The sequence below is a fragment of the Serinus canaria genome, chromosome 2 (assembly GCF_022539315.1).
Source record: "Serinus canaria isolate serCan28SL12 chromosome 2, serCan2020, whole genome shotgun sequence".
In the NCBI taxonomy this organism is placed as follows: domain Eukaryota; kingdom Metazoa; phylum Chordata; class Aves; order Passeriformes; family Fringillidae; genus Serinus; species Serinus canaria.
The window spans coordinates 68,347,939-68,370,766 of NC_066315.1; the positions used below are offsets into that span (position 1 = coordinate 68,347,939).

General features: G+C 34.7%; 1 protein-coding gene across 4 annotated transcripts in view; it reads right to left on the reverse strand.

Moving 5' to 3' along the window:
• Positions 1–22,828, reverse strand: part of EXOC2 (exocyst complex component 2) — a 491,144-nt gene that overhangs the window by 66,116 nt on the left and 402,200 nt on the right. For all 4 annotated transcript variants that reach the window (XM_050970538.1, XM_018926318.3, XM_050970537.1 and 1 more), the window contains 5 exons: positions 14,565–14,645; positions 10,564–10,709; positions 10,387–10,468; positions 9,777–9,879; positions 6,667–6,785 (listed from right to left, as the gene is read on the reverse strand). In XM_050970538.1, coding sequence (XP_050826495.1) covers positions 6,667–6,785; positions 9,777–9,879; positions 10,387–10,468; positions 10,564–10,709; positions 14,565–14,645 — 531 coding nt within the window. The remainder of the gene's footprint in view (positions 1–6,666; positions 6,786–9,776; positions 9,880–10,386; positions 10,469–10,563; positions 10,710–14,564; positions 14,646–22,828) is intronic.

Sequence of the window (22,828 nt, forward strand, 5' to 3'; positions counted from 1 at the left end):
AAATGTTTTTTTAAATCTTAAGGCTAGTCTTCATTACTGTAAATGCGTTTATAATGAAACTGTTTTCCAGTTTACTACAAAAAGGGTAACTGGGCCTATTCTAGTGGGGTTCTAAGTATTTCACAGCCTAAGGATATGCCTTATTGTCAGCCCTTCAGACCAAAAAATTCAGAAACAAGAGCCAAGCATTTAAGTTCAGCAGATAAATAAAGATTACTTCATTTTACTAGTTCCAGCAGACATTAGGTTATCAGCACTTTTGGAAAAACTCACTTTTCCTCCTGAAAAAGTACTGAAGACTGGAGCGAATACAAAGGTAAAATTCTGGCCACTGAAGAGTTTCAATCTATCTTCATTTATAATAATCTTTAAAATTTTGGTTTTAAGCTATGCTTCTTAATCCCAATAGTTCTCCTCTTTATAGTACTTTAATATTATTTAAAATATTACATAAAATAAGAATGCCCCCTGAACTTCTGAACATGCTGGATTCTACTAAAATTTCTAAATTACAGCAAACTTACAAACACAGGTAGTAAAGGAGGAAAATGAGTCTGCTATCCATTTTTGTACTGATCAATTTTTATTCTTTCTCACTTTTTTTTTTCTTTTAATTAATAACCCATTAAGGGTTTGCTTGACATCTGCTGTCAAAAGGGTATTTCTGCTATGGACAGGGGATGTGGTTTAGACATGAAATGGCTCCCAGCTGCAAGAATTCTTCTTCCAGATGTACAGTAAGCAAAGGCAATGGAAGAGAACCAGCTGCTAGGATAACAAATTGAAAAGGCCCTTTTGACACAAGCCTTGCCGGCCTGTCTGATCTAACAAAGATGGATCATTCATTGCAAGGTGAATAGAATCTCAGTGTGGCACAGAAAGAAAGAGCAACATGGTCTAAGCATCCATTTCTCTCTTTCACACCAAGTACAGCTGCTGTTACTCTGGCACAGAAAAACCCTGCAGAATTTTTTACAATATTTGGAGAGCTGAGCGTTATACTCAGTGCTGCAAAAATTATAGTTTTTTCAGCAATAAGAACTAAAAAAAAGTATAATAATTTTTAAAAAAATCACAGAGACTGTACTAATATACTCGTGTTTGGAGAGCTAGCTCTACACTGGGAACTTTAATAGATTGTATATTATATATTTTGCAAATCAAAGGGCAGCAGAAAGATCACACTACAACCATGTCAGTGTTTCCATTTACAGCTTTAGTTTCTAATCAGGTTAGCTATTAACCTGACAGCCTATTTTCAACAATATTACGTGAAATTTCAAAGATTTGCATCACAGATGAGTGATTTAGTTTACTTAAAGAATCACCATCAAAGGTATTGGCGAAAGTGGTTTTAATAAGAATTTGTAACAGTGAGACTTCACAAAGTTTGCAACAACCTGTTAAGAAATTAAAGACTTCTCAGCCCGTTTAATGATAACTGGATGGCAATCTATACCCATTTTAGTTCAAAGGATCATGAAACCTACTAAGCCACTATTAAAGTCTAAGCAAATAACCACTGGCCACACAGAAAATAGTCTTAACCTCCACAGCTTCTATCCCTTATACTAGCATTAAGAATCCCATTGCTTAACTCCTTTTGGCTATCTGCCCAGTGCCTCAGGAAAATTTTAAACTAAACCTCATTTATTTACATTTATTTTCATGTCATTTTATGTCATTATGTTCTCCATGTTTCCTGCACTCCAACAAATCTGGGAAGCATAAACCATAGTGAAAAACTACAATTATGCTTTAATAATAAATTGCCAAGTATAGTTGCAATTTAAAAATATGTAATATCTTAACTGAAGGAAACCGTCTAGTATCCAGGTACCAGATCTGAAAGTCCCTAGATGTCTACTAATCATAAGATCATAGGTCAAAAGCAGTAATTTGGGCTTTAGCCAATACAAGGCATAAAATACCAGCACAAATTAGTTTACCATTCAAATATTTCTTACTAGAAATCTAATAAATACACTTTTGGGTGAGCATATGCTCTACCATGGTAACCTTTATATTAATGGCTTGAAAAAACACTTTTTCCATTTTTTGCTGTCTCATGCATCTCCTTAAGATATCTACATACAAAGTAACAGCAGCAAACTGGCTTGACCTACTTGAAGTCCTCCCAGTGGACAGAACAGTGGGATATAACTAGATAGATAACACTAATTCATATATGCTTCAGGAAAACTTCATAACCATAAAAAAAGTTTCAAAAACAACAAAGGAGCACAACTGCCTATTCCATGAGTAAGGCAGATAGCATTTTAAGTTTTCTGTTTAATGCAATAAATCCATATATTTAGAAGCACTACTACATAAATAGAGCCAGAGCTCTAGCCAATCCCACATCTACAGCTGCACCTTTAACAAAAGAATCTGACCATCAGAGAAGCAGGACAATGCCTTAATACAAGGACAGGAGCATGGAAGCCTAATAATTCAGGCATAGCCTGTCCTGCCTCACTATGCCTTTGGCAATGCTGTTTGGTCTCTTTGTCCTGGCTATTTATACTTCTGCACAGGAGGAATTGTGATCTGCTCTCTTATCTGCACTTTCACTCACTCCTTAAAACACTTGGGCTTGGAGTCAAGCAGTTTCTCACTATACGAATATCCCATGCCTGCACTTTATTTGCCTCATAATGAGGAAGGTCTGCAACAGCAAGAAATAGATAGGCTAAAGGCAATGATGGGTGAGTAACAACAGCCATATTTTAGGATATAATGAAACATTAATCTACATAATGCAAGATTAATCAGCAAACCAACAGGGTTGTTTAGACTGAGGGGAAAGACTACATCCATACACATACAGAGTTATTCCTCAAGGGAAATAATACACTCCAAAATGCTGCTGTGAAGTATTTCATATACAGGAATTGAGAGAATTCCCCACCCTACTTGTATCCACTGAAATAAATGCAACCGATTAACTAATGATCAGATTATAATAGATGATCAATGTATATTAAAATCAAAGGAAAGATTCAATTAAACAATTTGCTTTTGGCAGTTGTCAGCTTTTTAAGTCACAATGCCAATTATTTGACAAAGCTTAGCACAGCTTGATATGCTCTTTCAGTTTTTGGAAATAATATTAACACAAGTTGGATTAACTGGAAACAGACAGTATTGGAAACACACAGGATTTCTGCTGACCCCTGAAATAAAATATGAGAAAGAACTCCAGGATCATTAAAGTCATGTAAACTTGCCACAGTTTCTTCTTTCAGGTTGCGTCAGAGACTGCATCATGATATGATATTAAATGATATCATATGATATTAAATGATACTTTGCACCTCTAGGACATAATTCCAGTTGCTGAGTATTTCTTACAAAATGGAGTTCATCTCTGGTAATATGCAAGCCTAGAGGTTTTTTATTTAAAAAAAATCTTGTGATAGTAGTGAAGGATTCACACTTAGATTAAAAATACATACTTAAGTATCAACCTAAAACAAACATGTATATAAATATATCTTTAATACACAAAGTTCTGATAGCACATTCCAATACCTTGGCATCTAAATTAGCTCACTCTTGTCCTTCAATTTGGAGACCCTTGGAAGTTATTAACAAGAGGTGAATCATCAGGTGAGTACCCTAGAGAGGATGTAGAAAACTAGATTGACTTCTTGTCAGTATTGGGGATTTTTCCTGACTGCCATTACTATTGTCCTGGATAAGACAAAATCTCTTACAGACAACAGGAGAAGATGCTATTTCTATATAAGAAAATGAAATTATTTCAGTTGTAATGACTAATGGGTCAGCCTTCTTGTGTGGAGACAACGGGAACAATTTTGTCCCATGTAGTACAGTGTTGACTTATACTAGAGACTAAATTTGGTAAGTTCTTGAATTTGCTTAGGATTGTTATTTAGCTTGTTTAACAAATAATTGCAGTGTAAGCCTTCCCTTCCTGAATACATCATGGCCAGCAAATAAATTCTTTGAGAATATTTGCAGTTTAACAATCATCTGAAAAAACTCCTGTCCAAAATGTCTAATTGTTTAAAAAACCCCAACCATATCCAGGTAAGAAAAGCAGAGACCTTGTCTAATTCCAAACCTACTTAAAGAAGTAAAAGTCATGTGTAATGACTCAGAGCACAGTTTTCCTTTCAAAACTAATAAAATAGTAGCAAAATAGTTTGGCAAAAGCTCAGCTGAAAGGTGAAAAATTTTGCAGAAATGTAAAAATAGATACAATCTGCTACTGAGGTTTAAGTTTACTATGCTGAAAAGTTTTGACTCAGTTTGAACCCACAGATTCAGTTGGCAAAAGAACGAAGGTAAGAACAGCCAGAAATAGCAGGTATGCTCAAGATGGAACTACACTTGCTGTCTGTTTGTTTCAGCATTCATAATAAGAAAACTGCCATCTGCTAGAAACAATGGAAACCTATTCTTTTCATTAGAATACCAGTCTTATCTCTTCCTCCAAATGCTCGATAAACAAAAAAGTAAATCTTTTTTTGAAGCACGTGTTAAGTGGATGACTTAAATGTTTGAAAATTTATCATCATTTTATCTTAAAAAGGGCCTACGAATTTATGAACATATAAATAACATTTCTAACTTGTTTGAGTTGATTAGATCCCACAGTCTTGCATAACCAAACTGAGCAAATCTCCACACCTTCCCTGTTTGAAAAGCATACACCTATTAAAGTAGATTAAAATGTATGCCATGCCTCTGATCACAACCAGCATTGTTCTATTTGGCAGTTAAAACCAATCCTCCTGAGTTCTCTTTTTTCCAACTCCCACCTGGTGTATGCCAAAATTAAACATCTGTGGAAAGTAAAAATCATGCTCAGCGATTTTCTTTTGTTCTACTAGACACTAAGAGAGAAATTCAATGAGTTAGGATTGATTCTTGAGTATTTTAAAATCTGTATTATCACTTCTGTGTGGAACATCACATAGAAGGCTGGAAGAAAATGATTGGATTCTGATGAGCTGTAAGCATTTCTTTCATAGATGCACAAAATATTAACTATTGATACTTGTATTCGCTGGGCATTCAAGTTATTTAACTTCCCTCTTCTGAGAGTCAAACAAAGCTCATAACAGCCCCTCAGACATTATGGCTGAGGTAAGCAGTTTTGTTGCAAGAAAACACCAAACATGTTGAGATTTTTCAAAACAAATATAGGAATTTGACACTTTTCCCACTCATTCACTGGAGCTTGCATATCGAAATTACATAGACTACTGAAAGAAAAAGTATGAAGCACTAAGTATCATCATGTCTCTATGTGTCTCACGAAAAAGCTGGAAAATGGCCATACAAATTTTTTTAAGTGAGAGAAGAAGGAAGCTTAGAATTATTAACCATGGCTGTTTTCACAAGTGAGTTTTGCTCCTGATAACTTAATGTTGTGAGGCTGGTGACAGTGCCTCATGAGGGCTTATGACAAGGAAAGAAGATGGTGGGTTTGGAAACATTCTAAATTTTGACCAAGATGGCTGGAAAACAGTGTGGCATTCCAGCTGGTTCCACATCACTTCACACTGTGTAGTAGGACAAGGATGGTCTGTGCACACTTTTAAGCTAAAACTTACTGACATTGCTGTCACAAGTGATGCACCCCGTGAACTCCATACCTCATGTCACAACCTGTGCAACACAGAGTTAAAGCCTCCGCAGAAAATTTACAGCACATTTCTACAGCAGCTCCAACTCAGTAAAACTGTTGAGGTTTCTCAGAAAAAAATACCTTATTTGGCTTGGGATATGCATGCACTAACAGTAAGCATGGGAGTTACCTATAAACCAAGGGATGCCAGATTCCAATATGCCTATTCATTTCAGAACTGGCAGCAAACTCTGTAAGACTTCCTAAGAAACAAGGCACTGCTTCTATTTCCTAATTTGAAAATCCAGTTTTCAGATTTTACTACTAGAAATGTCAGGCCAGCAGCCTTCCACCTGCTGGAAGGCTTTTTATATGTAGGCCAATGTGATGGATCTTGTTAATTTGTAGCTAAGTTGCAGCCACACCTAAAAGCAATACCTACACTTTTTTTTGAGGAGCAACATTGTCAAAGACAGATTATAACTATGTATTCATATCTTAAAAATAACTTTGCCTAAATATCCCCTTTGTCCAGCTCACAGGTCTGTACAGATTCAGTGCAATCTGAATTTGGAAACTGCACACAAACAAAGACGAGGACTCCATAATATCCTTCACTACATGTCAAGGAATTAAGCATTATTACACTGTGCCCCAATGTCCCACGTATCCATATACTAACAGAATATCTTGTGACAAAATAATCCAACCAACAGATTCACAGAATAATCCAAACTTGATATGACCTCAAAGAAATGTTTCACAAGAACAGTAAACCATGGATAAATGATTGAAATTTGATGCTTTTCCCATGTAAAGAGCTTAAAAGTTATAAATTAAGCAAAAAGAAAACTCCAACTGTTGTTTTGTGTTTATAACAGAATAAAGAAAAAAGTAAGTCAGTATTCAGCTTTGTGAAAAGCTATCTAAATCGATAGGAAAAACCTAAAATATTCTCTGTACACTAGAATCAAATAAAAGGCAATGACAAATGCCTAAATGTCAATGTGTATATATATATCTATATATAAATAAGTAAAGGTAAAATAAAAATGTATCCTTGCCTTTTTGCTCTTTAACATAGCTCTCCTTACAGTTGTGCATGAGCTGCAGAATCCACTGATGTTGAGCACCAATGCACTGCCAAGCTGGGTCCCCAGGCGCATGAAGATCAGAAAGATATCTGTAAAATCCAGTCCAAAAATTACAGTTCTGACTTGACACACTGAAGGCCTCATTAAAACAGACCAAGCACGTACTAAGAAATACATGTTTTACATAATTTTAAAAATTCAAGAATAGATAGTAACACACACTCACAGCCGCTGCAAACTGAAGTTTTGCATTTGCCCTTCTTCAATTAGTGAGGCAAAATTCCACCAAAAATTTTTATAGAAAAAAAACCCTTTAATATCATATTAATATGTATTTCCAGTTATGTCTCTAGTAAAGTATGCAGGAAACCAAACTCTTTATCTGCAAGGCTGCAGTTTAGGGCTTCTGATTTGAGGGAAACCAGTGATGGCATCTCAAGCACATATAATACAGTATTTTTATCCCTACTGATATTATATGATTGTAGTATCATGTAATTTTACAAGTAATTACAGAAGGAATTAATTTCTGGCAGCTCATTAATTTTAGCACATGCATGCACAAACATATGTAAATCAAGCTCCTGGTCTCTGTTTATTTTGGTCTGGTGGTTTTTAGTCCATGCGCAGTGTGAAACAAAAGAAGGGGGAGAGATAACAAAAAGGATTGTGGCTTCTAAATTGCAGAAGCAAAATACTGACTGTCTTTAGGGAGAGAGGAGTATTAGAAGCCAGCTGTTGGGATTTCAAAGAGAACACAAAAGGAATGTAGTCTCATATATGGCATTCAAGACTATCTGACAACAGGACTTCTAAAAGAGTATATTCAAGAAGTGGTAGCTGCTCTACTGTTTGAGGCACTCTTATATTTTGCATTAATGAGACTTGGGACAGATTAAAAAAAGTCAAGATGCTTAAAGTGACCTATACTGATAAATTATCTTAAGCAGCACAGGGAATGTTTACTCCCCCACAAAAACTGTTTTACTACAGTAATACCTAACGTTAATTAGGACTGTGTTGGATTCTGTCTTCTTTGACGAACGTCTGCAGCACTTGAAGAAAAAATAAACAGTCAAAGCAGGACTGGTTGGATGGATGAGAAAATTACACAACTAACCATTTTGACAGGGTGATATTTATAAGTTATGAGCTCAAGTCCTTTTCAATGTTATGGGGGACTTTCGTCTTAGGTACAAAACTAAAAAAAGAATTACCACTGGTCTTGAAATACATACATCTACTTGGATGCTAAGTGCTATGGTAAACTATTTCTGAACAGTATAAAATAATTAACAGTGTGAATACCCTAATACAATGAAAGGAAAATATTAATTGAAGCCTAATTATAACATTAAATATCTGAATAAGAAAATGACAGTATTTTAGGTCTTGGTTGGTCCTGATCAGTCTTCAACTTCAGAGCCATACAAAACAAGAGTATCAAGGAAGTAAAAAGCCCTCATAAAACCAGCAGGATTTAAAACTGCAAACTATTTTACAATTTGGATTTTGCTAGTTTCATTTTTGCTGAAGTCCCCTGAAGAAAATTTACTTCATACCTTGCCTTCAGAAAATTTACACTAATATATCCATGTATATTTAGAGTAGTGAAACTAATTTAACAATTTTGTAGGCTGGGATTCTGTTGATTCATTAGAACTAAATTATTCCACATTCATCCACTCCCTGCTCTTCTTTAATATACTTCTACATGTGGAATACATTTGGTTACACTAACACAGTCTGCTTAAACATAGGCTGGGGTATTTTTAAAGATTCAATAGTTCAAGGTAAGTGAGTACAAAACACAAAACACCTTAAAAACAATCAACCAAAACAACCAACCCCAAAAACTCAAGCAAGAATCAATAAAACACAACCAACCCCAAAAAAACCCCACAAGAAACCCCAAACAAAAAACCAGAATCAAGCACATATATAACTATAAGTCTTTCAAAGAACCCTTAGAAAAGGTCCTAAGACCTGGCTTAGGTTAAGCAGCTGCTCTTTAAGGATTTCAAGTGTCATAGGGAAAAGGAATAGCTGGTGCCACCACCTTCACAGACATAAAATGCTGAACTATTAATCTTAAAAACCAATTCCAATGAACAGGCAATATTTATGGAGCATCCAGAAGAATGAGAAGCACTCTGCATAAATGCACACAGGTCACTACAGTCATAAACTCACACAATGCAAAGGGACCTAAGACAACAACGCCACACTTGGGCCTGGTGCACACACAAAACACTCAAAACCTTGTGCAGGTGTCTGAATTTTACAAATGCTTCCTGCACAGTACATTTGGTCTGCTTCTCTTATGATAAATGATAAAAACACTGAGATTGTCACGACACACTAGGAGCCCTGGTAGCATCCAAATCTCAAAAGATTTCTAAATAAAGCCATCAAATGTTCTAGAGCGCTCTAAAGTTTGCTACCAAGGATTGAAAGGTTGAAGTCTACATCAGCTCATCTCAGCAGCCCTACAACAGACATTGATTTTGTGAAAAACAGATAATCTGTACATGTTAATGAAAACTGGGCAACTGGTTCATGTTCATGAAATACAAAGAAACTTCATTACTAAATCTGAGCAGTAAAAGAGCCAATATCACTTTCAAACCACAAAACAGTCTGAATTAAAGCCTCCCTGTCATCTGACTCAGGAAGATTCCATTTCAATGTCAAGTCAAGCTGAAGTGTAAGACACGTTAATAAGGAATCTATTTTGAGGTATTCAGACTAGGACTGGTCATTTCAAATACAGCTTGCAATATGTGGGTTTAGAGAATGCAACAAAATCTCAACATGCCTTAAAGATTTAAAAAATTAAATTCCAATCTCAATTATGCTACATTAAATTGTTCTCATTCAAGAACTGTTTTTCAGTCCTTCAATAAACAATCCAGTACCATTCCATTGCCATTATTTATATAATCATGAAGCCTCAAAATATTCACAGCTTTAAAATCAGTATTTAAACCATAGTAAAACTAGCTATAACCCTATTTAGGAAACATTTAAATATACATTTAACACCATATGTCTGATGAAGGCACTAGGCAAACGATTACCTTATATAACGTTTCTGATCATGCAACGTTGACGGAGTTTCAAGCAGCTTATCCAACAAAAGTTCTCGTAAAGCTTCAATTCTGGTTTCAACTTCAGCATAATCTAGGAATAGGGAGCAGGAAAAAATCCAGTGCATCCTTAAGCAGCATCACAAACTGAAAATTACATTATTTTCCTAGGGTATCAGACACTTCTGGAGTTAATGTGGAAATCAATATAAATCATTGTTTAACAAGCCACATCTGAACATATTATACATGACAGTTTAACAAAATTAGAGAATTAGACTTTCAAGTCTTTTCAACAATATGTGAGAAAGATACTCAAAGTCACATTTTAATTGCTATAATTTTTTTTTATGTCCAGTAATACCAAGCCTAAATAAATAAATAAATAAAATTTGCCATGATTCCACATTTTGTAGTATATACCTCACTCAGAAAACTTGCCAGATATATTGCCTAGAGTAATTGGCTCCTATAAATCCATAATTTGTATGGATGAAAATCTGTATCAAAACCACAGAAAGCTCTTTGGTCTCCTTTGTGCTTTTTAGCTTTTAAGCTAAAAAAAACCAAAAACCATTAAATAACAGAATCCACATCTTACATTTTTTGAACACTTGAACCTCTGTCTTTCCGAAGAGGGACTTGGCTTTTTCGTAGTCATTAATAACCACATCATAATCGCCCTTAAAAACAAAACCAAGCATTTACATTTGTCAAGAAAAAGATATGTCAAAATGCTACTTCCAGCAAACAGAAAATTATTTTAAAAGTATTATACCTTCTGGATATTTCTTTCAATGTTTAAGGGAAGATTGAAAAGAAATTTAAAGCGCTGAAGAACATTAAGCGCGTTTCTTGTTGAATCAGCTTTGTCCTTGCGACCCAGCACTTCTTGAAATAAGGTATCTGCTGTGTTACTGGCTCCTATTTCAAAAAAGGGTGACAGTAAGAAAAAGTAGAGTAAGTAATCAATTGAAATCACAAACAGATTTTCTTCATTTTAATGAGTTATTCATGGTGCTTTTAGAGCAAATGAGTAATTATTGCTGATTTTCATACTTTTTTGTTCAACTGTGATAACATTTTACAACTGCTGAAATTCTATTTCAAAGTGAACCACTTAGCATTTTAATGTGGTAAGACCCCTGTGCGATTAAAAACAATCACTCTTTCCTATTTCAAATGCTTAGCTTTGCTGCAGATATTTTATAGTTTGCTTTGGCTCCAGATGTACATTTTACAACCAAATTATGCATCTCAGGATATAGAAAAAGTCATAGAAAGCTTTACATTCAAAATAAGTATAATTACATTTTTGGCAATTAATGTCAGAGCTTCTAAAGTTATCACTGGGTTTTGCAAACAATTTTTTAATGTTTTTAAGTCAAGTCTTAAAAATTATTAACAATATTTGAGCCACTTAAAAGTACCGATGGTCAAGACAAAGACAATGTCATGACTAAAAAAGTCTAATTAGCTGGTCACTCTAACAGAATGAATAGAAATTATCTTCACATTCCATTAAAACTCTTACTGGTTTCATCACACAGAGGATGAATTAGTCAACAATTTCATGAATTTAAGTCTCTATACTATTTACAAATACTCTTCAATAAATACATTAAATATCGCCCTAAAACCTTTTCTATCCAAACTAAAAGCCTACTATTTTCTAATAAAGATTGTTTTGTAACACAGAATAATAAAATTTCATTTATAGTAGAGAAGACTTACACTACATATGAACATTTGCATTTTCAACTTATGACTTACTTTTAATTAACCAAAACAAACCAAAAAAAAATAGGGGAACTGCTTTAGCCTTTTTGATCATTGCGTGTAGAAGTTTCTACATTATCTGGTCTAGTGACTATACTTTAAGCAAAGATGAAAAAAATTACATCAGTCTCGCTGGGTGGCTTGCATGCCATTTTCTCTAGTCAACACTGTGGGTGGCCTGCTCATGTTAAAAGTAGTCTTTGTAAAATAATTGTTATATTTAAATAATGTTTAAACTTTGTTGAAATTTTGAAGCCTTGATGTAAAAAAAGTTTTGTCTGGACATCTATTTCCACCACATACTATTCAGCATAGAATACTTTAATCCATTAAGGAGAAATGCACAATGAAAACAGCTGCACATTTAAATACAGATCACTGTTAAAGTATGATTTTTCTCAAGGTTATAAGAAATGATTGTTTGTAAATGTACAAATGTTTTACTTCTAGTAAATAACATTTTGTATGTTTGAATTCATATGTTTCTTGTCCATTCTTTTAACAGCCTAGAAGCAATGTGCTGTACCTGGGAATTGAAGCTATATTCACAAAGTTTTGTTGTTTTTTTTTTATTTAATGCAAACCTTTTTTAAAAGGTAATTGACAACTGCAGGAAGACCACAGTGAATTCTATTTTCATCTCTTTATGAAATCCTCAATTCCGGTAAATTATTCTACTTTTTTTTTAAGGGTACTTTTTCTGTTTTATAAGAAATTGAAATATATCAAATTATTTAATAATGTATTAGTGAAATTCAATACTTCATGAAAAACAGATATTTTTTTATAATTAAAATATTGTAATATTTCTTCCCTCCTCATCCTTCCAAATTCTTTCTCCAATAACAATCTTTATCTCTTGAGTACTGATGAATCATCCATGGATAAAGTTTCAGTTTTTATATTGACTATTTATGTTTTCAAAATCGATGATTCATCTACAGTGCTTTTTTTTTTAAATTCAAAATAAATCTCTAGTTATTCAACAGTTGTCTGTCTTAAAGCCTGACAAAAACCCTTCAGAAAGGAATTTGATTTACCTCCTTTAATATACAATTCTTCATTAAATTAATTGTAAGGCACTGTATGTTTTTAACAACATAAATTTAACTTTTAAGCTTTTTTAATAATTAAATTGAGCAAAGATTCCAAACATCTATAATTCCAGGTAAAACACCAAACTGTTCTTTTACTATCCCAAGCCATTTCAATTCAAGAATTTGGAACCCTCTTAACATACATTCAGATGCTGTGGAAAATATGTTCATTTTTAAGGGACTGTAACCAAGTTCACACAACAGCAGTCATCTCTCAAAACATGCACCTACAGTCCATAAAATTCACAATTCAACTAAAGAATTAAAGTCATCTTTGAAAGCTGTCCCTGCTACTCATGGATTATGGAAGCTTTTCAATGGTCAGGCAAGAAACAAAGCTTTGATCCTAAAGTACTTTGCATAATATTATTTACTCTTTTTAAATCCTTGTATTCCTACTTCCCTGCCTCCCACCCATCATGACTTGCAAAGCATCGTGAGGAAAAGCAGCCAATTCTTTTCACAGCAGAGCCAAACTTCAAACCACTCTGAAGTGTCTGGCACGAGTTCCTCTACCATTCCAGCTTGAAAAAGACAGCTTGCATTGTCTACATAGAGAGTCCAGCCACCATTTATCAAATGAAACAGTAATTATATATTATAGGTAAATTTGTCTTATATTAGTGTATAGAGGAAAATAACACAGACCTAAGTTTTTGCTTTTTTATTTAAAATCTGTTACACAATTTAATACAAGGGAAAGCACTCTCCAAGGAATCCTTGCTTGGAGCATGACATGGCCTAAATACAAAGCACTGAAGATTGCACTGGAAAATTTCAACAAATGCTTCTTTTCTCCTACCTAGATGTACCAAATATTCTGCACACAGACACATGCTACAGTCTTTATATAGAGGTGTGAGGCTTTATGTGGTGTTTTTTTGTGATTTTTAAATTTTTTGGCAGTTTGTTTTATTTCATTTCAGGCATCAAGATGAGAGAAAAACAATGTTCACACTACACCTTTATTGTGAGCATCAAGGAATCTTGACTGAAAAGGGCTAGAGCTGTTCACAAAACCCCCTGCTTTCTTTGTGCTCCCCACACAAACACACATACAGTCACTGCTTTCTTCATACAAGAGAAGAAAAACAGTGAACTTCCATGTCACTTTCTTGATTTCATAAAACACAGTCAGATTTTCCAACACTGAGTCAGCTATCTGCATGTCATTCCTGCTTATTGATACAGCACTAAGGGAAACATCCCTTCCTCTGTGAAAAAAATCACAATGAAACAAAGTAAAATTATCTTGGCAGAAGTCCCAGAATTAAAAAAAAAAAAAAAAAAAAAAGGAACTTTTTTGATCTGATGAAACACATACCAAGCTGCAGCAAATTCAAGCCATCTCTCTCAATGCAACCGTACAGCTAATACAGAGAAAGAGAAAAACAAAGTACTGACAGCTTTTCATGGTTTCTACAAAGAATGCTCATGCCAAATAGTCTAAATGCTAGCACATTAAGTGAAAAATATTCTGTCAGTAGACCTTGTTACTGAAAATATCTTATAATTGGGGTTTTTTCTGCCTTTACTTGAACATCTCACAATCCTGGTATTTAGCTCAGCTCATCCTTCTACACTTCTGTCTATCCATGCAGTTCCTCTGTTTCCTTCCTCCACTCAAAATCACAAGGCAACCAAAACAAATCTAAAGTAAAAATTTTAGAACATCTTTATTTTGATATTTATTTGCTTTGTTATCACCAATACTGCCAAAAGTCGTGGCAACCACTGCTATTTATTTCAAAAGATGCATTATCACACCTTGGAACCACTATCACCAAACAGGGAAGGGACGAGAGACTGTTTTCTACTCTCTACAATATTCCTAGGAAAATATTAAAGCCTGTTAGAAAGTCCAAAGTCCATAAATAGTTGCTGCTGGAAGGACAAAACTTACTGTTCAGTACATTCTCCAGTTTTTGCGTCATGGATCCTTCTACTTTTTCCGTTCCATCCGCTTCCAGTTTTTGATGGATTGCTAGAATAAAGAGTCCAGTTAAAATGCAGAACATTTTAATAGGTGGGAACACATTACATCAAAGTGACACTTTTAAACATTTTTAAAATTAAAAATAAAGTGTTATCTTTCTCTTTAGACACAAAAAAATACAAGCATGCTTCATGACAGCAAAGCCTAGTGGAAGACAGGGCTTAGAGCCAGACACTGCAGAATTTTAACCATTACTTTGACACAGACTTCCTGTATCTTCTTGAGCAAGGCAGTAATGCTTAAGGAAAAAAAAACACAAACGTATGGACAGAATAATCTTTTAGTTATTATAATTTAAATTAGCCACCTTGTACAGGTATTAATTAAAATTTGTCTTTTGAAAAGTACCATTTAAACACATAATACTTCTGCTTTGTAAGTCACTGATGTTGCAAAAAAGAAATTACCAATAATTTAAGGGTAGAAAGGGAGTCACTGGGAATCTGGATGATCCCAAAATCAAGTGCTAGAACATTCCCCCATCACTTCTTTTCACCTATAGAAAGGCACTCCTAAAATACAATTTAAGAGCTTCTTGAAGCATTAACCATTATCCCAATGTTTTTGTGTAATTTTGCTCAAAACAACAGGAAAACAGAGGGCAAGGTTTTGTTTTTTTTAAGATGCTCTTTTTCTCCTGTCCTAAAATGCCAAAATCTTTAACTCTTATTTCTGTGTGGTATTACTAATGGAGGTGGAAATGCACAGTGCCAGCACTAATTTATTATTTTACTATCATTTACTCTAATATCTTTCACAGGGAGGGGGAGACTTACCAGCACAGCCTAATGATACTATCTTACACTGAAAATATGAACAGTGAATGTAGTGCTGCTCCTTCCTTCTTCTACTGTTGAGCACAACCAGCACAAACCAGTATTATTCTCTACTAAAGTATTATTCCTGTATATATGCAGCACATATAAAATATTATTTTCCTTTCAAGTTTTTTAATCTGATAATGTGTAAAATCTGGTCTATTAAACAGCCATCAGTTCCTATTGCTTTAGATCTATTTAAGGCTTAAAAAAACCTCCTACTGCTTTTTGCTGGTTCTCAGTAGAATGGAGTGAAGCTGAGCTACCCTTGAAAACAGTGATACCCAGCACTTTGAAAGAAGCAAGTAATGATATATTTTAGTTCAAAACACAGATACAGTTCTGTGTAAGCAGAAACAGCACAGAAAGCAGCCAGAAAGCAGCCACTCAATTGTTCAGTTTATCTTGCTCCAGTCTGCATGGCAGAGCAACCTAAGCTCCTCAGCTGGATTCTTTTAAGGTGAAACGACATTAGAAGAAGCACTCCAAGAGTAGATTTGATGTGCTGAAAGAGATACCTGGAATTCAATCCAGGGTGAAAATTGAACTAGGTCTGAAATATTGCCATGAACTGCACATACCACCACACATATAGAGATGTTACTGCCAACTGGTTTCCTCTCCAGTGCCATCCCTATTTGCTCATGCCATGTAGATAAAAGCTAACAAGTCAACATGGACAGGAACCCTGGGGCATCAGTCCTACTGCAAGGCGTGAGCAAGGGTGGCTATTCTGAAACAGGATGGTCCTTTATAGTCTCCAGCCTCTTTCAAATGAGGAATTTTCATTGGGGGGAGATAGAGGAGACAGGTGTGTAATGCCAGTGTGCAATTAAAAACAAAAGAAAAGAGAAAAAAGAAGGAAAATTACATTATTCTCAAACATCCAAATTTGACCCTTCAATCACTTGATCCTACACAAAGAATTACAGAAGTCTCTCATGAAAATACAAGAGCAATTCTATTTTCATTCTTAAAGTTATCAGAGGGGGAAAAAAATCTAATTAGGACACCCTATTTATTAAGATAATTAACCCTGAAATGAAACTGAAAGATTATTGCACATTTTAAGGACTGAGATTTATCTATCTACCTTAGAAGATGATGCATTGTTAGCTGCTGCACATATTTTGTGTACAATGGGGACAGCACTTACCAACAAGCATACTTCAACAATTTTATAACAAAAGCATTAGTGGCTCTACTGACATGATTGTAATTCTATAGATCATTTTCAGTCAGAGACAGCCAATTATTGTAGTGCAATTAACTTTACATACTGAAAAGCAAGTTCAGCAGAACAGCAACCACAACATAAACAGACATTTTAAAGCCAAATGTTGCAAGTACTATTGGAATAACATCAAACTGTAATGATTTTAATTTACATATTTTGAAGTCATTCTATGAAACATACTTTTGAAAGAAACTTTAAAAATAGATGTGGATAAAAATCTAAGTTACATACTGTCTCAGAGATTTTTAAAATTTAGCATTTTGGAACCATTAATCACACACCATTAACTGCTGACCAATGCGATATCAGGTAGCTTCTGAAGGGGGCACACCCAAGCATTTCCAAAAGTGAACTGTAATACTGAAACCTCTATCAAAGCATACATACTGGCAGCAAAAGGTAAAACACAATGAGGACTTTTTTCTCATACAAAAGTTTTGGAAGAGCACTATCTACCATGTTAGAACCTTCAAAAAGTCTTAATATGCAGCTTCTTATTATGAAGGCAGCTTATTTAGAAATTATGATGATACTAAAATTAAAATATCATGATCTTTACCCAGTTGCTGAAAGTTAAAAAACATCTTCCCAAAGCAATTCTCTTTCTCATCTTGTTCAGAAAAGAACATACAATAGCAATATACTATTCCCTCCTCCTCCTTTTAGAAAGCAGAAAGTAATTTCTTTTCACATTGGTAGCTATTGTGCATAGCAATCTGGAAAACAGTATTCAAGAATCTTAGTTTGAAAATTTTGATGTTGGAAACCCAGGAAGAATGGTCCTATTAAATCGATTCAAAACACACTTTCAGACAGAGAAAAGTATGTCAGTGGGGAAAAAAAAAAATAAATAAACCAAGGTGTTGAGTTTCAGAAACGTGGAAAGCACTGCAGAGTACAGATAAAGGCATATTAAGCATATGTAACTAGGAGTGTAAAAAAAAGGCATTTTTGAACCATTGTCTGAAATAAGGTATTTTAGGACATTCTGTAAAGTCTAAACCTACTTAAACTACTCTGCGTTCACACAATAAATTTGTTATATTTCCTTCTACATGTTTAAGCTACTTTGTTTACTGAAGTTATTTTTACACATCATATTCCAATTTAGCAATAGAGAGAACATTCATTGTGTTCCAAGGCTGAGTTATAAAAGAAAGAAAAGTCTTAAGTTCCCAAAGTGAAAAAGGCTTTCTAATGAAGTCTGAGCTTACTCCATCTGTATCAAATGATTGTGAAAGTGCATGATCCTTCCAAGGAGACCAGACAAAAAGTCGTTGATTTAGAAGTTTAGACAAGCAAAACTATCTGTAGACCTCATCTTTGAAAAGAATCTAGAGATACTCAAGTTATTTTTTTCTCTTAAAGCACTAAATCCACCTAATAGTGGGATGATACTGTTTGGGACAACCCCTGTTTTCCTGTACCCAAAGTGCTTCCTTTTGCTGGATCTAGCAATCACACAGCTGCAGGGCAGCTGCAGTGAGATAATTTGGTGCAAAACTAACTCAGTCAAGAAGAAATGTTGCTTTACTGATCAGTGAGCTTGCCTAAACCTTGCCTCAGTGGCAGCACTGCAGTGTAAGGAAAGGTGCATATAGACACGGGAAGGTGGAAAGATGCCCTATTCTTTCCACACTACCAGTACTGAAGATTACCTTCAACTGCAACTTCTTACTCTAAATCACCACTGTCTGCAATAAGAAGAGTAAGAAGAAAATTTTAGATCTTTGAAGGCTTGAAGTAAAGGAAAGATGGGGTTTTTCTTGAACTGCCAGTTACCCTGGATTTACCTGACACAAGCTAAACAACTTAGAAAAGCAGTTGGAAACCTAGCAGAATCTGTTCCTTATTTTTAGGAGACTTACTGTAAGAATATACAATGAATAAAAATGAGCAAAGGCTACATCTGGATGCTTCAACTAAGGCCAGATAATTAACTGTATTAGTATTTTGTATCATCTTTGCCAGTAAGCACTCACGTTTCCCAGCTAAGTCACGATATTTAAAGGTTTGCAAACTTCACAGCTGCAGGCAGATACTGATTAATAATAGTGAAGAAGCTAAGTTCAAAACTCACAACCTGTAACTGCAACTAAATACATCAGAAGACATGCAAAGTTTAATCTGGCAAATAAGCCAATATTCAGGCCTTGTATTAAAATAAACTGCAATTAATTCATTGCTACTTGTGTTGAAAACAATCTTATTTAATCTAAGAAAGGCTATGGGTTTTTTTATTAGATTTACGGTAATCATGAATCTAATAAATTAAACGACATTTGCCAGGATCATGAAGCTTTTGATTTACAAATTTCATACTTGATTTCCTCATTAGATATTTTTAAAATGTATTTTGCAATTGGCACCAGGTGTGGCATTCTCAAAAGTTCCTCAGCCTCTTAGTTCAAAGCAACACAGATGAACATTTTCTACCATTTTCTGACTAAAGGATGGCTAGAAGTGCATTTGGTATCTCTGAAAATCTTACTCATTTTCTTACTCATAGAAATGCAGTTAAAGAAAAAAGTACTTTAAATAAATCACATCCTTTTAGTCAGATGCAGAAATCAGGAGGGGAAAAATACAAGATGTGCAAGGCCAACACAGAAAAGTATTTAGGAAGATATGATGTCGTAACTAAGAACCTGGCACCAAAGGACAGTATTAGAGGAATGCAGAACACATCAGAACATAGCCAGGATTCATGCCTAATGCATGAATAAAAATGCTTTTGATTTCTTTTATTGAAAGATTAACAATTTTTTGTAATTTTAGCAAAATATAAGAAGGCCATTGATGAGGAGAGCATCCCTATGTAAGGTAAAAACTGTTCTGAATGGATTTAACAGGACTGCAGGGCTGCGTATAAAGAGGAAAGCAATAAAGACAGCATGCCATGAACAGAGCTCCTAATACATTATTCTACCAAAATCTTTATAATAAAAAAAGAAGTATTATTTCTTCCTTTGGCCATTGGTTAATAGTGCTAAGTCTAGTTTGGTTTGGTCATTCCTGCAGTGCCCCTTGAGAATTCTAGATATTTTTCTATTGGCATAGCAAACTCAGCTTTGTTTTGGTTAACATTATTAACACTAGCAAAAATGACAAAATATTGAACTAAATGCAGTATTGTCTTAAGTTGCCTTTTTGTGTTTTGTTTCTCTAGCATTTACTTCTCCAAGCTTGTTTACCCAACACAGTGGAAAAAATCAAAGAAAATGGACAAAATTAACACGATATTTTAAGGTAATTGAAGCACAGTGCTAGGAAGGGAGGCTTTATTGATATATAAACCAAAAAATTTTATTCTCAAAAAATTGAGACCAGTCAACTTGTTTTCAGATGGACTTATATTACAGCAAGTCTGATATCTCTGGGAAAATATCTTGGAAATAGACAGGAAAATGTGGCTTATTATTCCGCCTATGGAGGCACTAAAAATTCCGGGGCTGGATCCAGGCCTTTGCCAGAACACTTCAGAATTGAACAGTACAGAAAATGCTCTTCTCTCTTTACTGGTGCTTTCTGACTCTGTGAAAGGTAAAAATAGTAACAATAAAAGAAGGTCTTAAATGTTGCATTTAAAAGGTGGTATGGAAATAAAAATGGAATAATGTAGCATGAAATTAAGGTGGTTTATGGCTTGCAGGATAAGTCTGGATCAAATTTAATCATAGGTAACTTTTTTTGCACACTTCCAATCAATTGCAGAATTAGCTGTTTGAAAATTGCAATTGCAAGAGGTATTTCTCTTCCTATATGCTTTACTATTTTTCAAATTCAAACAAAATAGTTAACCTACCTGAAAAAAAACCAAGTTCATAAAATATGATAGCCACACAGTAACTATAAGGTGTCAAAATTACATCCCTTTGGAGAAATTCTGCCAATAATTAGCTCACATCTCTAAAACAGTAACTGATGAAGAAGATACATGAGTAGCCAGAATAAAAGCAGAGCTTGGGCAGAGAATTTTTACTACGACCTCTGACAATTGCTGCTGTTTCTCACATTTTGTAATCAAATTTTCTCTTGCTTGAGACAAAAAAAAAACCCCAACTCCCTACACAATACCATGCTAGGATCTGCACCAGAGGAAACCTTTTTGAGCCTTTTATCAATTGTGATAACTTTTGCTTTTATTAAAACTGCATTAAGGTAACAATTGGTCTACTACAAAAATTGACCTTAAGAACTGCATGAAGAGGAAGCATGCACCCGAGACTAAACTGTCTACCACCACTTACATACATTATGGCACGCATTTGTCAGGTCATCTTTCTCTCAGAATACATTTCTCATTTTAATGTCCCTCTTGTTATCTAGTACTGAAAGATCAAAACACAAGTTTTCAACAAGCAAAATTAAATTAAGTTTAATTTAGCATGGCTATTTTTAGACATTTATTTTTTCATTTCCAATGCTGTAAGGAAAAATATGAAGCAACGATAGTACTTATCCTTCTCATTCAGTTTCTGCCTGTAAGGGTAGCACAAAGATGATTGAAGTATTCAGATAGGAGGACCCACTTGGAAAGCTAGACAGTGAGCAGAGAGCACATCAGCTATCGCTTCATGATGACTACATGGAGGCATGATCTTAATTCTTAACTTGAAATAATGTAACTTGCACTTGCACCTGCTATGGGGCACACACATGCAGGGGAACTGCTACTCTGAAGTAACTGATATGCTCTCAGATATGTATCTGATACATGCAGCATCAGTTTTTGCCAGCTTGTTTCCATGGCCCTATTCTTTCTTATGCTCTAAAAATGATCATCTTTAAAATCACTAGCTGTAACAGCAGACTGTTCTTACCCTGCAAAGACGATATTCTATCACTTTAAGTAGGAGGATAAAATTAATAGACACACAACACACAGAGAATTAGAAACAGTGCTATTCCAGACATTTCAAGTCACCTGTACAACATTTAGGTAGCAATCATATATTTGAATTTGATTTACTCAAATTCATAGGTTTACGAATAATCCATACTATTTGAAAAAAATATACATGAGAGCAAAGTAAAGCAAAAGTGTGAATTAGATTTGTTACAAAGCAGCAACGTGACAACAGCAAAACCTGGTACACCATCCAAATCCCAAGTTACCAAGCAAAAACAGTCACACACTAGCACATTTACCTGGAAAAAAGAAAACCATTTCAAAATTATTTATCAATCTAGTTTGCAAACAGAATCACTAATGAAAAATTGGGTTGGGTCTATATAATCTCTTTAAATTCAAATATAACAAAATTCCTCGAAAGTTTGAAGCAAAGGGACTAATTTATGACAGACTAGCATCAGTTTTTAGCTTCTCAACTTCCAAGTCTGACTCAGAACTGAATATAGCTCAGGTGATATTTTTTGTTTTACTTTAGGAGAAAATGAATTTAACAGACATAATGGCAGCAGCACAGACTTATTCAGCCTGAGTCCAATCCTGGATCACTAACATGCTCATTCTAGAATGAGCCTTAGGGAATGAACTGTAAAAATAGTCTACAGGAAAAAAAAAAACAAAACCAAATGAAAAAAACAGGCATTGGCCAGATTAGGATAATTTCAGCCAGGTTACTTCAGCCACACCATCCTAACTTATGTATTAAGAAAGGTCATAGACAAAAGGCCAACTATAATCAAAGGTCCCTATCATGCAGGTATTCCCCCAGGCCATGTATCTGAACAGGAGGGGGAAAGGGAAAAAAGAATTCTGTAAAAGCCAGCAGTGCTTCTTTCGTATGGACTTCTTCCTGAAAATCACAAAAAATGTGTTTGTAGTTGTAAACGCAAAAAAACCTGTTGCCATGGCAAACTAGAGAGCCAAATCTAAACCTCAAATTTGCTCACGATATCTGTGTTTTAAAGACATTACAGCATCTTTTTTACCTCCCAACAGAGATGTCGTACTTACATGTTTTTGTGTAAGTGAGTGACTGAAGTAGTCATTTCCCTATTTTTTCCTGTCATTTAAATAAGAAAAAACTGCAGCCTTAGGTTCATTGCAAAGAGCATTTCGGAAAAAAAACATACTGAAAGAAAATAAATTTGCTAACTTTCCTAACAACTTCTGTGTGGGACCTGATTTGCTCATGAGGGTAAAATAT